The sequence below is a fragment of the Mixophyes fleayi genome, chromosome 1, assembly GCF_038048845.1.
Source record: "Mixophyes fleayi isolate aMixFle1 chromosome 1, aMixFle1.hap1, whole genome shotgun sequence".
NCBI lineage: Eukaryota > Metazoa > Chordata > Amphibia > Anura > Limnodynastidae > Mixophyes > Mixophyes fleayi.
The window spans coordinates 88,446,704-88,464,960 of NC_134402.1; the positions used below are offsets into that span (position 1 = coordinate 88,446,704).

General features: G+C 37.9%; 1 protein-coding gene across 3 annotated transcripts in view; it reads right to left on the bottom strand.

Moving 5' to 3' along the window:
• The window catches only part of PALLD (palladin, cytoskeletal associated protein), a 291,751-nt gene that overhangs the window by 26,643 nt on the left and 246,851 nt on the right, over window positions 1–18,257 (bottom strand). For all 3 annotated transcript variants that reach the window (XM_075197829.1, XM_075197835.1, XM_075197841.1), the window contains 4 exons: window positions 16,245–16,937; window positions 11,406–11,541; window positions 10,506–10,607; window positions 3,843–4,064 (listed from right to left, as the gene is read on the bottom strand). In XM_075197829.1, the coding sequence (XP_075053930.1) occupies window positions 3,843–4,064; window positions 10,506–10,607; window positions 11,406–11,541; window positions 16,245–16,937 (1,153 nt within the window). The remainder of the gene's footprint in view (window positions 1–3,842; window positions 4,065–10,505; window positions 10,608–11,405; window positions 11,542–16,244; window positions 16,938–18,257) is intronic.

Consider the following 18,257-nt stretch of genomic DNA (forward strand, 5'->3'; position numbering starts at 1 on the left):
GCAGGGACTGATGTGAGTGAGTTCTTTATACAGCACTGTGGAAGTAGTGGCGCTATATGAATAGCGGATGATGATGTCGCCTTGCTACTACTGAAAGATATAAAACTCTCCCTCAGAAGCCCATCTCCAATGATCACAGGGCGCACGTCTCATTGTTCTGTAGATTAAATTAATCCAACAGCTGATTGTTCCTTGAGCAATTTTGAAATAAATCACCAGTTTACATCTGAATTTTATTTCAGAATCAAAAGTGAAGCTTTTTGGAAAAGAAACACAAATTGTATAAGGTTGTAATCATGTTGATTATTCTGTTTAGTGATGCAGGCTTTTTCTATGCTTAAAAATAAACTTTCATTTGGCTGTTTCAACCCACATAAGGCATGTTCAAACCCTGCTTGGATGCTAATAGTTCACTTCTGGAATGCATAGAATATTGTCTAATAAACATGTTGCTATGATACCGTTGCTGTGTCTGTAAACTATATTTGAGCTGCAATCCGCCAACCCCAATCATTTTTTCAAGGACAAGAAATATCCCTTTATGATATTCATTGATCTCAAGTTTCTTAAGTGTTATGTGGAGTAATGAGAAGAAAGGTCCCATTCAGAGCAAGCAGGCATTCTATGAACAATAAAGGGTGTATTTTTCTTCCACACCACCTACTGAAATGTTATTTTAAAATAGAACATTAAACATTTGTTAAGGAGGACAGCCAATATACCTTCCAAATACAACAAGAGTTGCAAATTAAAAAAATTCATCTTACAAAAATATACTTAAACTTAATACATTTTATTTATTAATCGTTAATAATATAATTATTAATGATATATTTAAAACCAGGATTATTTAGTAGTTTCGTCTTTCCAGAGACCTAATTGCAAATCTTTGAACTGATTTCTAGGCAAATAATTTACCCCAAAGGTTCTCCCTTGCTACTGGCAGGCTATACAAGGCATGTAAGCATGTGTACCTCTCACGTAACAATAAAAATATTCCTCTTCTCTCAGTATAACAACTTAGTAGACACAAGGTGTAATTTATGTTAAGTGGTTTTTGACTAAGGCACTCCTTTCCCTTCCCTTAATCATTTCCCGTACAACCCTTACCATTATTTCAAGTTTGAAAATATACAAATGGCATATTAACATTTTTTTCTATTTCATAATTTTTCTTGTTATATTATTGTTATATTGTTGAACATTTTGTATTGTTAATTTATATTGTTCTACAAGTTGTAATTTCAATATAAAAACTTAATTTAAAAAAAAAACAAAACAAAAAAACCAGCCTCATTAGCATCCTAGTTGCCAGAACCACTGCAGCCTCAGAGACGAACCAAGGGAGGATGGAATTATGGATATATTATTTTGAAAGGCTTTGAATAGCCTGTAATTATCAAAGGATGTCCAGTCACAGGGGTGACATGTCCTTTTTAAACACAATCTTAAAGAAAACTACAGTGTAAAATGACTTAACTTTAAAAAACAAAACTCATGTCTCATGGCTCCCTTCCTTGGCATTATACAGTATTCCTAGCTCTGAGAGATGATTGGTTCAATAAGTGATTGACAGTTGTGGAACTTTTGTTTGGCATTATCAAAGGCACTGTTTTATAATTATTTCTAGATGATATTTTATTCTATTTTACAGTGCCAGAATGAACGATTAACAGCCTATAAACATTTGAGTATACAAAGAAATAAGGTTCCCCTGTGCAGAGAACAAATGTTTTACTGAATATTTGTAAGAAAATTCCCAGATTTACCTCTCCTTTCATACAAACAGCCTCCAAATTTAAGAAATCTCCTCATTAGAAGCACCCTCCCATCACCATCAAAAACTTGCACCTTCCCTTGCAAAAACAAAAAATGCAAAACCTGCACCCATGTCCTACCAACAAACACAGTCCACATACCCAACACACAACAGGACTATAAAATCACTGACACATTCTCATGTACATCCTCCAATGTGGTGTACATGATAGAGTGTACAAGGTGCCCTGAGGGAATCTACATTGGGAAGACCAAGCAGAAGCTACAATCCATGATGAATCTACACAGTCACACAATAAAGAAGACTCTGGACACCCCCTGGGTAAACACTTCTCTGGACCAGGACACAGTCTGACAGATTTAAAAGTCCTAATACTGAAAGGTCTTTTTTAAAATGACAGGGAGAGAAAAATATGGGAATTCAAGCTGATAAGAACATTTCAGTCATTGACTAAAGGACTCAATCTAACACCCGAATTTATGACCCACTACATGGACACACTTCACACCCCACAGCAGAGTGCAGTCCTCTGAACTCCTAGGACTTTTACTCTTCCATCCACAATGAAAACCTCCTTTTTATTACTTTAGCTTATCTTAATTATGTATTCCCTCCCCCACCTGTACAAATTTCTTGATGTAACAGCTCTTAAATGTTGTGTCTTTTTCTCAGTCATTCATTTGTAAACTTGCCTGATAAAGGGGCCTCTGTGTTCTGAAAGCTAGCAAATATAATAAAAAATGTTTGGTTATCCAATAAAGGTATCACTTTTATAATACTTTTGTCTTTTTTGACACGAAAATATTTAACATCCCATAAAAAAAAAAACGTAACAATGAAACTATTTATAAAGCAGCAATATGGTCTCTCTGTAAGTTATATATAAAATTCATGTTAAATTCTATATTTTAATATTATAATAGCTGCCACCAAATAATGAGCCTTTGTCTGTACTGTACATAATAGAAACTAAATACTGTAAATACAAACATGAGAGACAAGAACAACCAGTTATAGTGGTAATATCTGAATCCTGAGTGGTTGTTGGAGAACAACTTATAGTAAACAAGGGAATCGCATGTGTTCATGATTTCCTTGTGAATGAATTCCTTGTGCAGTAACTCATTACTATGGCCTCTCTCCCACCAATGAATTGGTAACGGAACGTCAGATTCTAACTAAATCTGTTTCTCTTAAGCCATGGTGTTTGTGCACTAACAAACTGCAGAAATGAAGTGTCCTCACAAACTACAGACCCACAAGACAACCTAAGACATCTTAGCACAGAGAACCAAAATACAGCCCAACTATAACACTTTAAATTACATGAAATCACTAGAGATTTGGTATTGATACTAAATGAATGTCAAGCTTTGATCTTGATTACACTGTTTACATCTGCTATGCAGACAACACCTCGGCCATGGCCCAGATATCAGAAAAACACTTAAGAAATCTATAAAATGAATACCCTATACCTTCTCCAAAACGCCTCATTTTTGACACCCTTTAAATCACAAGCAGACGTATATGAGTCAAAGAGCTTGATAAGATACAGATGTAGCAGATGATTTATTCTTGCATGCAGATCTGCTCTCGGACTGTGATGGAGGGCTTTATAGGGGGAAAATATGGCCCTCCGAGAAAAAGAGACAACGCAAAGTAACAGAACAAGACCACAAGCCAAGAACCATAATATGTAATAAACATAAATGATCAAGAAACCGATTAAGATTCCCACAATTATACAGTACTTTATAAAGTTAAATATAAATTCACAAAACCAAAAAGATTGTTTAAATTGAAGACTATTTCAAGTATATGCCTAATGAGTAACAATATAACATTATTATTTAACCTCTCATAGCTCATAAAGGGCAAGATAAAGTTATCTATTCATAAGTCAAAAGTCAAAGAACTGCAACTGGATTTTAGAACATACACTATGGCAATGATGGTCTTATTCTTTACAGTGAAAGGATTAATGAGTTGCAATTGTTTTCATTACTCCTTTAACCTTCTCTGTTAATTATATCACACAAAGCTGATTGGAGTTCCTTACCTTTGGCTTTGGATTGCCAGTCACCTTGCATGTAAAAGTGACTGGCATTCCCTCAAAGATCTTGTAATGCCTCAGTTTTGTCTCAAACTGAGGAGGGGCGCTGTCCTCCACAAACTCATCCCCATGCTCCACTTCATCATCCGATTCTTCAGCAGCAGAACGTTCAAGGCGATACTCAATTTCACTAATGAGTCTCTGCTCAAAGCTGGATACTTTGTACTCCTATCGAATTTAAACAAAAAAAGTCTGCTTAACAAACTAAATTCTGATTTGCATCCCTGGCACAGTCCTAAAATCAGAAAAAGAAAATGAAAAAGTACAAATTCCCAGATCCCCCACAAAATGTACTTCATTCAAATTATATAATCACAGATTGAGCATTGTTTCTGAAAATATAAAAACCATATCTCTTTATTACATTTCAACTAAAATGCATATATAATACCAACTGAAGGGTTTTAAACTGCTTCTCTTCTTCTCCAAAATAATTACAAGGACATATTTGTTGACTCCTACATTTGTCCACTACCACCTCAAGTATAATTTTAGTTATCTCCAGGGAGTTGGTTGAAGGAAAATATTAGTCCGTAAGACCTTAAGTATGTGTATTTATTGGCCTGTAAATGTTATATGGAGAAAACGTTTTGTAGTGTTAGCTGTCACCCCATGAGAAAGAAGCTGTCTGTGCACCACATACTTTTCATAGGAATAACTTGATCTGAAAGGCTTCTATTAATCTCCAGAGACCTATAATATGTTTATTTTAAACACGTTTCTGATGTTTTCCTATATGTCAGACATTTTTTACAGGATTTCTTAAAGGTAAGGAATGAGCAAACAGACCTACGCTGATAGTAACATAACAACTATACTGATAGAGATCTGCCATGTATACACTAAACAAATACTATGTCTCATCAGTCATCACTTATACAATAGTGGACTTCAAAAGTAGGTGAGAATACATACAGTGACAGATAAAGTCCTTTATTTTCCTACTTAAGCACATGAGAATACATGAATAAGTAAAGAGAATGCAGCTATATTTGTGTGGGGGGAATCCTAAAGGAACTGTCATTAAGTCATAACCATTAAAACATGTTAAACTGTTTCCAGTATTTGGCTTTAAGTGCACAAATGTAGCTCTTTAAGAAGTATTATATATCTGCACTGGTATTTTTCCACACTCAGAGAGTGTCCTCCCCATTCCAAAGAGTGGAATATGCTAGGGCATTTCATCGTTGGCTAAGTCTTCTTTCAGATCTAAACTGGCACCTGTGAGTAAGTTATATATAGTTTCAGTGTCTAATACTTGTCGATACTTTGGTGTTAGCATCACCATATTGGTGTAAAGGATGAGTATAAGATTGAGAATGCATTACCAAGAAGGAACGAGAATTGTCAAGAATTGATCTGACATCGCCTTGTCTATGTGATATAGAGAAAGGGGCACTATAAGATTGAGACTGCATTACCAATAAGTAACAAGAAGTGTCAAGAATAGATCTGACACGGCCTTGTATATGTGCTATAGAGGTCAGGACACTATCTTGAGCTCTAGCCAATAACTATCTTGCAAGATGCTAAGTGGAAGTGGTGTACCATTAAAGGACAACCTCCATTTATCCTATGAGTGTAAGATTGCCATCCCTCTGTTCAAGTCCAGATTTGTATGAGTGAAAGATCTGGGCCCTCTTTGACTTTTTCCTGTCTGTGTCAGCCTCTTTGTTTTTCTTCTGTTTGCTCCAGTCTCTCTGCCCTTCCCATCTGTGTCAGCCTCTTTGCATTTCCTGTTTGCTCCAGCCTCTCTGCTTTTCTCCTGTCTGTGTCAGCCTCTTTGCCTTTCCTCTGTTTGCTCCAGCCTCTCTGCCCTTCCCCTGTCTGCACCAGCCTCTTTGCCTTTCCTGTTTGCTCCAGTCTCTCTGCCTTTCCTGTTTTCTCCAGTCTCTCTGCCCTTCCCGTCTGTGTCAGCCTCTTTGCCTTTCCTCTGTTTGCTCCAGCCTCTCTGCCCTTCCCCTGTCTGCACCAGCCTCTTTGCCTCTCCTGTTTGCTCCAGCCTCTCTGCCCTTCCCCTGTCTGCACCAGCCTCTTTGCCTTTCCTGTTTGCTCCAGCCTCTTTGCCTTTCCTGTTTGCTCCAGTCTCTCTGCCCTTCCCGTCTGTGTCAGCCTCTTTGCCTTTCCTCTGTTTGCTCCAGCCTCTCTGCCCTTCCCCTGTCTGCACCAGCCTCTTTGCCTCTCCTGTTTGCTCCAGCCTCTCTGCCCTTCCCCTGTCTGCACCAGCCTCTTTGCCTTTCCTGTTTGCTCCAGCCTCTTTGCCTTTCCTCTGTTTGCTCCAGCCTCTCTGCCCTTCCCCTGTCTGCACCAGCCTCTTTGCCTCTCCTGTTTGCTCCAGCCTCTCTGCCCTTCCCCTGTCTGCACCAGCCTCTTTGCCTCTCCTGTTTGCTCCAGCCTCTCTGCCCTTCCCCTGTCTGCACCAGCCTCTTTGCCTCTCCTGTTTGCTCCAGCCTCTCTGCCCTTCCCCTGTCTGTGTCAGCCTCTTTGCCTTTCCTCTGTTTGCTCCAGCCTCTCTGCCCTTCCCCTGTCTGCACCACACACTATTTCATGGGCCCTTACCATTGTATTCCCCCAATGGGCCCTTCATTCCCCAGCCCAACTCTGTGAGGGCTGAATATCATTATAAAATGAAATAATGCAATAGAATCAAGATTGGATTGTTTGGAAGCACAAAACAATATTGGTGGGCTGCATTCTGCTCAGGTCGCCAGTTGGACAGCCCTAGACAGAGCATCAGAGATGACTGGCTATCTAGTGGTTTATCAGCAGGTATTCACTTGCCTACACATGGCTCTCAGTATCCGTATAGTAAAGCTGTGCTCACTGGATATAATATGTTATTAAGCAGAATATTTGTCATGACAACAGACTTTGAATCTTATAATAGTCACCATAATGGGCTTCATATAATATGATCTCAGCAAGGCTCTGTACTGGTCATCGGGTATCTATTTTGTGACATCAAAGGATCTCCAAGCTTTATACTGGTCATCAGATTTATGGACAGATATCTCCTGTTTTGAGAAAATCTCCCATTTCCAATGGAATCTTAACAGACTCTATTTTACTGTTACCCTGGCCTGTGTCCATACACATGAAACACATTAAATTCAAGCCAAATATTCTATATAACAAGGTACCAGTGCAACTCAAACATAAAATATAGGATAGCTACTAAGTTGGTCATCCATGAAGAGATCCAATCCATCTCACACTATGTAGCTTCCACATCTGGCAGACATCTGATTCTACAAATGCCAGCTTGTTTCCTCAACATTATATATATTCAACTCACATATACTGTATATTGTATTAAGTTTATGTTTTGTACATATTTTTAAGCTATGCTTTTGATCAAATATTCAATTCATCCTTTTTTCTGATCTATACTGTAATAGCAGCTTAATATTGGTGATTTGTTGTATTTGCACGGTACCTTACAGTTTAAATTAATTTAATACTTTTAAGGAACTAACAATGTGCTTTTGTTATGTGTGTAATAAGTATGTTTGGTTGTACAATACACTCAATCTGCTGTTTACCCAGTCTGCCTTATAGGAAGGCTCGAGTGGTTGGTGCATATACCGCATATGGTGATGGAAACATGTCACTCAATAAAAACTGGAGAATTGGCAGAGAAACTTATGACTTTATGAAAATGGCATTTTCCAATGTGCAAAGTGCGAAGCAGTCATTCAAGCTCACCTCATCACATTATTTTTAGGTTAGGTTAGAAATTTCAGGTGTTTAACTATGTTGCTTTTGGCAGTTACATCCTTGTTTAACTTGATTCTGTATTATTGTGGGGATTTCCTTTTTGACCACTAAACTGTACGAAATGAAACAGAATTTCTAGACATTTCCCATCAAGTAGTTTCTATTGCAGCAATAAATGTTAGATAACACTAAATGAAAACTGTCTTTGGCTGATTTATTTTCCAAAGGTGCACATGAAGCTTATTTGCATAACACGAGTGGTTGTTTGTCCAATAGATGTACTGGGAATCTTTGAAAACATACAAAACAGTTCATATATGGGTACTGCATCTGTATGAGTTGAGTCAATACAGGTGGATTAAGCTGATGTATACTTAGGCATTTAGTGAATGTAACTGAAATTGTGGTGACATGCAATTAATACTTTTTATGGCATGCGTGACAGGCACATAGTGATGCTTGTTCATATAGATATTTTTTCAATGAGTTTTTCTGGGTGTTAACCTTTCTCGCAACTTAGGGGCTAAAGACACATGAAATAATGTACACAAAAAAAAAATCATTACTTAACAACAATGTATGATCATTGTTTAACATGTTAAATTGGCCAAACCTTAACGCATAAGAATGTAGAATGTTTAGTGAGAGTAAAGATCAGTAAAAGTGCAGAGATGAAAGACAGGGGAATAGTAACCTTCTGCATGTCAAGAGGGTTCTCTACAGAAGCATCGATAGAGGCAACTTCCTGCAAAGGTAGAAAAGAAGGTGAAAGCTGGTAGCATGGATATGCTTGTTACATAACTGCGTGGTCTTAGTCCATACGGTATAGCTGCTTTATAGCATTTTGTAATGACACCGAACACAAACTGTCTATCACAGCAACTTGGATCCATCACCTACACACAGTGGTGGTAGCCATTTTTTAGGCTAAAACAATAATGAAGTCATTAAGAACTAGTGACATCTCTGAGTTATAGGTGAACAGACCTGGCTGCATTCTGAGGAGTGGAGCAAAATCTGCTTTGGTAACGCTTTACATACTGATTTGTGCTGGTGTGTCCTAGATTGGCTCCAAAAGCCTATGGGTTGGTGGAGCAAAATGTGTTGTTTGCAGAGGAGCAGAATTTGGACACCGGCTGATGGGAGGAGTTGAGTGGAGAGGGGATGTTTTTTGCCACGTGCAGAAAAAATGTATTTTGTGAACCAACATTATTGAAATGAGATAAAGGGATGGAGATAGCACATTTGTAAACATTTTCACACCATAAAAGGACTCAACTTTTGCACCAGCTCAGAGCTGTGGGAGATTGGATCTTGTGTTATACTTTTAATGGAAGGCATTTTGCATCTTCTGTTTGCACTTTGGCAAAGAATAATAATATTTATAGGAAGACTTTTCACAAGGTAAAAAAGAAGCTTCTGGCACAACAAAGTGACACATGTAATAAATGCAGTGCCGAGGACCTCTCATAATTAATTAAAGTCAGAAATGAGGCTAAACCCAGAAGTATTTTTGGTTCTAAAGTGGCAGAAGGTTGGTCTTGGGTATGATAATGAAACTTCTGCAGCGCACCACGTGAGAAAATTAGAAGCGCACTATTAGAGGTGCTCTTCTAGTTTGTGGCAGTGTCTCCTGAGAGCAGAGGATCATCTAAAAGTGTACTGGAGTCGTACCACTGCTGTCCATGTCCAAATAAGCTTCCCCAGAGAGCACAGAAAGCTATCAGCAGCGATAGCAAACACTGGCCCATGGGCATTGGTAAATAGGAAGATGCCCTAAACAGGTCTTTTTCACAGGAGATATACATATATATATATATATATATATATATATATATATAAAAATAAAAAAATTGGTTCAGGTTAGCAACTATGTTTATCTAGCAAACAAAGATCTGCAGTTTGATATGTTAGCAAATGACAATGTTACTGTGTTACAAAACACATTCATATATGAACACTGATGCAACATATCAAGGGTACATACACCTTGGTGTTTAGCCATATGTGTACACTGCTTTGCATTGATCTGTCTGATCCTGATGCTTGCTAGCCGGTAGTAGTGCAGAAGAAGGAGGCTGCAGAATGCACCTTCAAGTTTCTTCTATGATCTATTTCAAGAGGAATTCAAGTTGTGTTCACCAAGTGGTAACTGCAGGCAGTCAAAGCAGAAGACACACATGGCTAATGTCCAGTGTATGTGTCCTAAGGCAGCAAGAATGCACGCAGTATGGAGATGGCAGGCCAGGACATCACTGGAGCATTATAGGTCATCGCTGGAGCATTATAGGCACGTCCTGCCAGAACAGCAGAAGAATACACATGCACACAGGCACTATTCAATGCTATACAATGAAAGTTATAGGTGAAGTATTCAGTTGTAGCACAGTTCTATTCATTGTTGGGAAGAGAATTATAGGGGTCAGTACTTGCTTCCAGGGATGAATGAATCTTATACCATTACTGAACAATGAAAGACCCCTAAGAAAAGCTCACTTATTAAGTAACTGCTTGTTCCTGAGATAGTGATTTCTGTTATTTATTCCTTGATTCACAAAATGTCCTTGAATTGTTTGTTCCTCGATATGTTAATTCTTAATTATTCTTATGTGTCCAAGGGCACATTCCATTTAGAAAACAGGCAATAGCTGGTTCTCTGCCAAAGATTACATGAGGCAAAATGTATGTATTTCCTGATGGTGAAATGTGCTAAAATCTAGGTAAGGAAAGGCAGTCAGAGTCCCATATTTACTGGCTGAACACAATCAAGCTTTCAGAAAATGGACATCTCTCATTTAAATATAACAAAAACGAGGTTATGTTTCCCATTGTAATCTTAAAATTAACATGTCAGGTGCAAAACAACTAGCTGAAAATGATATGGACTTCTACCTGTGTATTTATATCATCTTCCGGTTCCTGCAGGTTAAACACTGTCGCGGCGCTGTCAGCTCCAAGTAACCGCCGAGCCATTTTCTCCTCATAAGTCAATTTCTAAGTACACAGAAGAGATATAAAATGAAAAAACATTTTTGGCACTCCTCCGATAATTAGAGTCTAGATGAATGTAAAATCTGATTATCCCAGGTCTGCAAATACCAACTGAAGGAGTGCTCCGGAGCTATGACCTAGTGCTCAAACAAAACGTAGTGCTCAAACAGGTGAGAGTGCCATATTTAGGTTGTACAGTTTTTGGTTGTATTTAAGGGGCCTCTTTATTAAGCCTTTCTTGCCTTAAATCATGCGGAAATGGCTGTTTCTACAAGCTTATAGCAAATTTTAGCTTGCATTTATCAATAGGTCATTAACCAAAGTAATGCAGAATACTGCGACTCCATAGTCATCTAGTGAATGGGTGTAATTTATCAAGCTCTGAACAGTTTAACTCTGCAGCTGTTATGCAGGCGCAGGAGAGTGCACTGAATAGAGAGATCTTTTTAGATCCCTCTCGTCAGGCTGCAGTCCAGGACGTAGTCGGCGCATGCGCAAGCCTGCGGGCGCACATGTGCAATGGTCATTGCAGCGAAAGGACCCGGACATTACATTTTTTATCAATGCGATGAGCAAGCACCGAAAAGCTATTCCATATAGTGTACATCGGGACAGCGTCTTATCGGAGGCGCTGTCTTGCATGTCTGTTGTGAGAAATTGCTATTAAAATGCATCTCTTATCTCTGCGAAATGCGCAACAAGAGATGCTAGTTTACATGGAAAAAATGCAAACATTAATAAATTTGCCAATGTGTCTTTTATCTGTCTGGGCAAGTCAGAATTTTGTTTTTATTCTAATACCGGTTGTCCGTTGTTTACTAGTTCTTCTTTAAAACGAAGCTTTCTCTCCAGATCTTGTATAACTGCATCTTTTGTTCCCTGTATCTCTTCATCAGATGCTATCCGGGCAGTCCGGCCAGACTTCTTTGGGAAGCCCCTGTCAGAGGAAACAGATATTGGAAATTAAGTTTCTCACAGACACAAGGAGATGTTACACAAGCTTTTCTTAAGATGCCATCTACACAATAGCATTACTTTATTATGTGACTTAAGCCTGACTGACAGGAACTGACTATTTAAGCAAATATAACCGAGTCTGAAATTATGCATGGATGTATTATCAGTTTGGGCCATTCCAGCCTACGTACAGGCCAAAAATATAAGGTGGCACCTTGTTAGCCATGATAAGGTAATGTACCTTTGTAAAAATAGAATAAACCCAGTAATAATAAATGAGATGTAAAGGTGACATCTGTGCTGCTGGACACACATGCCACAAAATATTGGTCGATATAGACAAAATGTCTGAATATCTAAGTGTGAATGGCCCTAAATGAGCGCAATGCTCCCTGACATTGAGTAGATCATTTTCGGGCATGATAGCAAAGGCAGTTAGCTGAAGACTGTCAACTGCCTGTGACAGAATTACAGGATTGGCCCTTATGTGTCTAGCTCCCCCTGTATAGGAAATCATCTACCAGACTAAGGATGTACATATCACAGCTGCAGCTCTACCTAAAGGTTTGCTAGCTTTTACATTTAAATCATTGCCTGTGCTGTCAGCTGTGATTTACTACAGTAGTGAAGAGCAACTAGTTCAGCCAACAAATAATTGCCTGGGTCACCAACATTTCATCCAGAAAACCAGGACATTCAGATGACATGGCCATCACTCAGTCCATAAAAGCCACAGGATGCTTTCTTTTGAGAAACAATAACTATTTATAGTATCATAGTTTAGTCAGGTGTCCGAATTTTGAAGAATAAATAAAAAATTCTGTTGTGGGAAAGCCAGAACAAATGAAAGTTTACATATATATATATATATATATATATATATATATATATATATATATATATATATACACATACACACATATATATATATATATATATATATATATATTTATATATATATATGCTGCATGATACTTGATTACTGAATTTAATAAACTAGGTTATAACAGAGATACTCCAGCAATCTTTCAAAGTATTTTCCATGGCTGACTAAGTTTCAGGACTTTGGCTGACCACTGTGTGGAGAGGATACAATATTTGCTAAATCCTGTGTCCCCTGGGGAACTAGTGGAAAATGATTCATGTCACAGCTTGAAATGATTGTCTCTGAGATATCAGATAATGATAAAAACGATACAGGGTTTGTGCAGATCAAATAAGAAGGCGCTGGCATGACACCAAGAATATAGAGAAAACTAATTATATTCAATATTTACATTAAGTACAAAGGATCTCTACTTGTCATTTTCTGAGAACAGCAAGATTGCTAGGGATGCCGAATATGGCTAAATTAGATTGCCTCTGCCATAGGCAGCTGGAATTACTGTAACCAAATCCAGATTGCGCACAGAGTCAATGCACATTTTAAATTCCTTGCTGGTTACATACAGATGAATAATAATGTTTTCAATTTTGTTATAATCTTTTCCCAAAACCATCCAAAGTCAACATATTTTTATGAATCGTTATCATTAAAACTGAAGGTGGCTCTCAATAAACGTGTTATTTAACATTTAACTAGCATTTTAATGTTGTGTTCCCATAACTTTAAATGAATGCTTTGTTTTATTGAAACCAAAAATAAAATATGTTTTCTTTTTGTGATTTTACAGCACTTTGTATCCCTTTATCTTAGTCCAAGCCGTGTACAACGGTGTCATAAATCATACAATAACATTGTATGCCGCAGCCCTTTAATCTCTAGTGGGTCTGTTCATCGCTTCTTTCAGCTCCACTAACATTTTTCTCTTTTACTTTTGTTCAAGAAACAAAATATATTTGGTCATTTTAGAGCAAAGTGACTTGACATAAATTCATTTATAGACATTCTGAAAAACATCCAATCGGAATTGATCAGTTTGCTTTCCGACAAGTGCCAATATACTGGTTACTACATCAGTATGTATCTCCAGTCTCTGGTTGACCTTACCATATGGAGCTTCGCGTAATCTGCCAACTCACAAATAAGAAGATATGTATTTGTGCAGATCCTGTGCCACAGATCCTATCATAACTAATCAGTTTGAACAAATGGATTTGCCACTGATGCCCAATTTAGAAAATAACAACCAGTTACAATGTGTGGCACACCAAACAAGCAATGGCTGCAAAGGGATGATGAGAACTGTGCTTACGGCACCTAGTCAGCTGATCTTGAGAAACATGTAATGCAACGTAATGCACTGATGTCTAACGCTGGACCCTCCAGTCCCTTAACAGTGGATTTATTCCTCTATGCCTGGAGTAGGCCTCCACTTGGGATCTCTAGCTTAGGTGCCTTATTTGAGAAGCAGAAGCTTGTCAGAGGTTCATGATTTTTTATGGGTTACTTATTTATGAAGTGTGACCAGCCAGACACGTGATGTAAAAGTTAACAGAGGGTGATAACGTTACAGCAAACACGTTTTCAGAATTTGAGTACCTGTTACACTACACACATATTTGTTTAGTAATATTCGTTGCATACATATTACATATCTTTACATTAATTTTCAGATTTGCCTTACAAGTTTTTTTATATTGAGTTTATTTAGTTATCATTGTATTTGCTGAGGAAATGTCATTAAATAAATCTGCAAAATCAACAAAGCTATATTGATGCAGTCAAAAGCGCACATTATGCATATTATCAGAAATATAAAATAAACAATGAGAAGTTTTTTAGGTGAGTTTTGGAAAATACAATAATCATTTAATGTTGTCATGATCTGTCTGACAGCGTATATGTACATACATGTATGTCACTGAGACATGCTATGAGATCCAGGGTCATCTAGCAAGATTTCAAGATGTTAGAAAGATGTCATTATATAACATAAAGGATGTAATTAGATAGCATAATGAAAACAACAGAAGGTTATACTATCAACATTGGCTTTATCAGTTAATAAATACATTTTTAACCTGTAGATGTGTAAAGTAAGCCATTTTAATACTGGGGGGTCTATGTAACATTGGTGGTCAGTGGACGACATTAAGATTCATATTGTATCGCTGCATACCACAGTGATAAAAAATGTACTGCTGCTTAAATTTATCACAAGAGATCATTGGTGAACCCTGGCGACCCCCCATCTAAACTAACTAAAATGTCCTTCACTAGCAGCCAAACGGTACCGGGAAATGAAGGCTCTGACCCCTGTGTGGCTGATGCGTCTGTGTGACTATGGTCATGCATGCGATATATCGATGGGACAGCTGTTTTATCTGGATATTTACAACTACAATGACCAACATGTATGAGATTTCAAATATTTTAATTGTGTTCTTCTATTTTACAAACGACAGCGATTTGCCCTTGTGGACATTTACATCTCATTCACACCAAATTTTAGTACAGGGGTAAACATTTTTGATTTTCCAAGTTTGTTTTGTACAACTATTTGAAAGCTTTTGGGGCTGCTAAGAAGCATTTTGAATCTTTTTTTTTCTCATGCATTCTTGCAGACATGTTATATAGTCTATACTATGTTCTATGTTTCAATGTTTAAAAATTAATATAATACCCTTCCAACAACTCAAATTCAGCGTTTATTTTTTTTCTCCAGCCTTGAGAAAGTCTGTGGAGTCTGTGGAGTTACAAGACACTTTCATTTTTCAGTTGCTGCAATGTGACACCAACCTGTGTTGTTGCTTAATTACATTTACTGCTGCCATTCACCAATCAGTATTACAATGGCATCTGGTTGATCATCAAGGAGATCTAGTGTAGCAGTGCTGTAAGCTAAATGGAGCCCTGTTGCAAGTGCCCAATATATTTGATTTAAATGCCTAAATAACTAATATATATATATATATATATATATATATATATATATATATATATATATATGGCGGAATGGGGCTGTAGGATGACACTGGGAGTCATAAGGTATATATAAGGAAAATGTATGGACACTTTAAAAATGCACATATTTAATGACATTTAAAACTGTTACCATTTAAAATCAGAAGCTAATGACATTTTATGACATTTCAGATTAGAGGTATGCCACATTACTGCATAATATGAGTTTAGCAATACAGAGAAGTAAAAGTTTAAAGATCTTACAATCTTTGCACCTTTGACCTGAACCACTGGCCTGCTCCCTCTTACATATGAAAGCAGTAGGGGGTACGCAGTTCCAGACCCCAGCTATGTATCAGACTCATGATTATCTTTATCTATGTAAGTTACACCTACACATAACGCTTTGTCTCTGCCTCTCCAGCACAATTGTTATTGCAGCACTGCCTCATCCTGACAGCCAGAGCCAGAATAACATTTCTGTGTGGACCAGGGTGATTGTCACATGGGCTGAAGGTGGAAGTGCAAAAAGGAAGGAGATAGAAATGTATGGGGAAAGGAGTCTGCAGGCTGTAACTTTCTATTATAGCAGATTTAGGTTATTAAACTGTCAGGTATACACTGACAGTGATCTTCAGAAAGCTATAGCATGCAAGCAACCATCATTGGCTCTAGAATATAAATATAAATTAGCAAATAGAATTGTCTCTTTTACATATGTTTTAAAGTATAATAAGATATATTTACCATATTTATGTGTTGCACCTACTGAATTTGCATGAAATCAGTATATCCTCTTAATCTACAAAGAGAATAAAGGTAGAACATATACTTACGGGGGCATCACACCTTTTGGAAGACCAAGTTCGTTGAATGAGACAGGCGATGGCTGGGAGGGCAGCATGGAGCTAAGGAAGGCTGCAGGGCTGTGACTTGAACTAGAGGCTCTTGTTGTGGGGGAAAGAGATGGACTGTAAGGCGGTAATGGTGCAGACACTGGAAGTGGAGGAGGAGGGGGAGGAAGAGGAAATGGATCTTGGCTGTAATAATTTGTGGTTGGACTCATAACAGGAGGTGGAGGAGGAGGTGGAGAGGATGATGTTGGAGACCAAAACTGATCCCCTTCAGGGGCAAATGGCTGGGAGAACGGAGGCACTGGAACTCTGCCAAACTGTTTTTGAGGCGTGGAAGGTGACAATGGCGATGGGAGACTAGAGGTAGAGGAACCAGAAGATGGTGTCGTGTAGCCTGGGGCAGTGCTTATGCTCTGTGCAGCAATGAATTGTTTAGGACGAGCATAGTTGAAGGAGCTTGCTGGTTGCATTGCAGGAGAGTTGTGGGAGTTGAGAACACTCATTTGTGCTGGTGGAGGTACAAAGTGACTGGCTTCTAGCTCCTGGAAGGATGGAGGAGGAGGGAAGGACGGTGAGGGGGGTGTACTTTGCTGAGCACTGGCTTGTTGCTTCCAGACAGCAGATTCTTTCTCGTGACGTATTTGATTTTGGAGCTGCTGCAAAGTCTGAGAATCCCTGAAATAAACAAAACAAAACAGTATAAGCAGGGAAATGGTATGCATGGCATCTGAGCAGTGGCAAACAGAATCTATAGAAAGAACACTGCGTAATACTATCACCATAGATCTGAAAAAGCAATCAAACATGGTTTAAACATACATTTCTCCTACATGAAAAAAGTACACAATCTGCAGGGTCTTTGGATGCAATTTATATCTGCGCTTTTCTTGTAAATTGCATCCAACTCTACATCAAGTCTACAGTGTTAGTGAGAGATACTCTGGAAGTGGGTGGGTATGTGAAACAGTAGCTGACAATTATCTATTGAATTAGATTACAACAACTCCAAAAGGTTATCTGTATCACAAATATAACTGTATGCTTGCTTTAGATCTTATAGAAAATGAGCAGCTTTTGAGAGACTGCTTTTATGTCTGTCAATCTTTTTATGCAAAAAGCCAAACTATTATAAAAATGATATGCTTGTAGGTCAAGATGCTAAAAAATACTAATTATCATCTATGAGCATCAAACGTTTTCTTATAATTATTTGGTTGCAGTGCAATATAAATTCCTAGAGACCGCAGAAGTTGGATCAATGTTACCAGTCCTTTTACTGTATACTGCATGGAGAGGAAAACAATCTGCTTTTCTAGTAATAAAGAGGATAAGATGTTCTGGCATTTTACGACAAGTATAAAAAATGTTTAAATTCCAATAGTAGGTTAGATACATGCCAATACCAGCATCTAGCATAATGTAATTTACAAACCCTATTTTACAAAGAAAATAGGGATACCCCAAGCAAAAGCTTAATGTGACAACAGATAATTTGCTAGTAAGTAGCCAATATTCCAATGAATTTGCTACTAGTAATTAGAAACTTAAGACCTGGGGTAGATTTACTAAAACAAAAAGGAAAAGTGGAGGTGTTGCCCATAGCAACCAATCTGATCCTTCTCTTGGCAACACCTCCACTTTTCCTTCTGATAAGTTTTGGTACATTTCCTCCCAGGTGTCCCTTTACTAACACAAATTAATACATGAATGAGGTTGGAACTTACAGCTCATAGAGAGAAATTGGGACACTAAGTAAGAGTCGAGGTCCAGGTATAAACATGCAGTGCTTCTATTGAACTGCTTTCCTTTTGCATCAGTACACAAAAAGGAGTCACAAAGAGCAATTCATATAGAAAACTGAGTAAATGTAAAAATATGTTGCTCATCAGTGTGACCAACGTGAGGCAATTGTGAAAAAGTAGGTGAAATTGCATTGACTGAGTGCAGATTTAGACTGCGTTATGTAGTTGAGTCTAAATGGATATAACAGCAAAC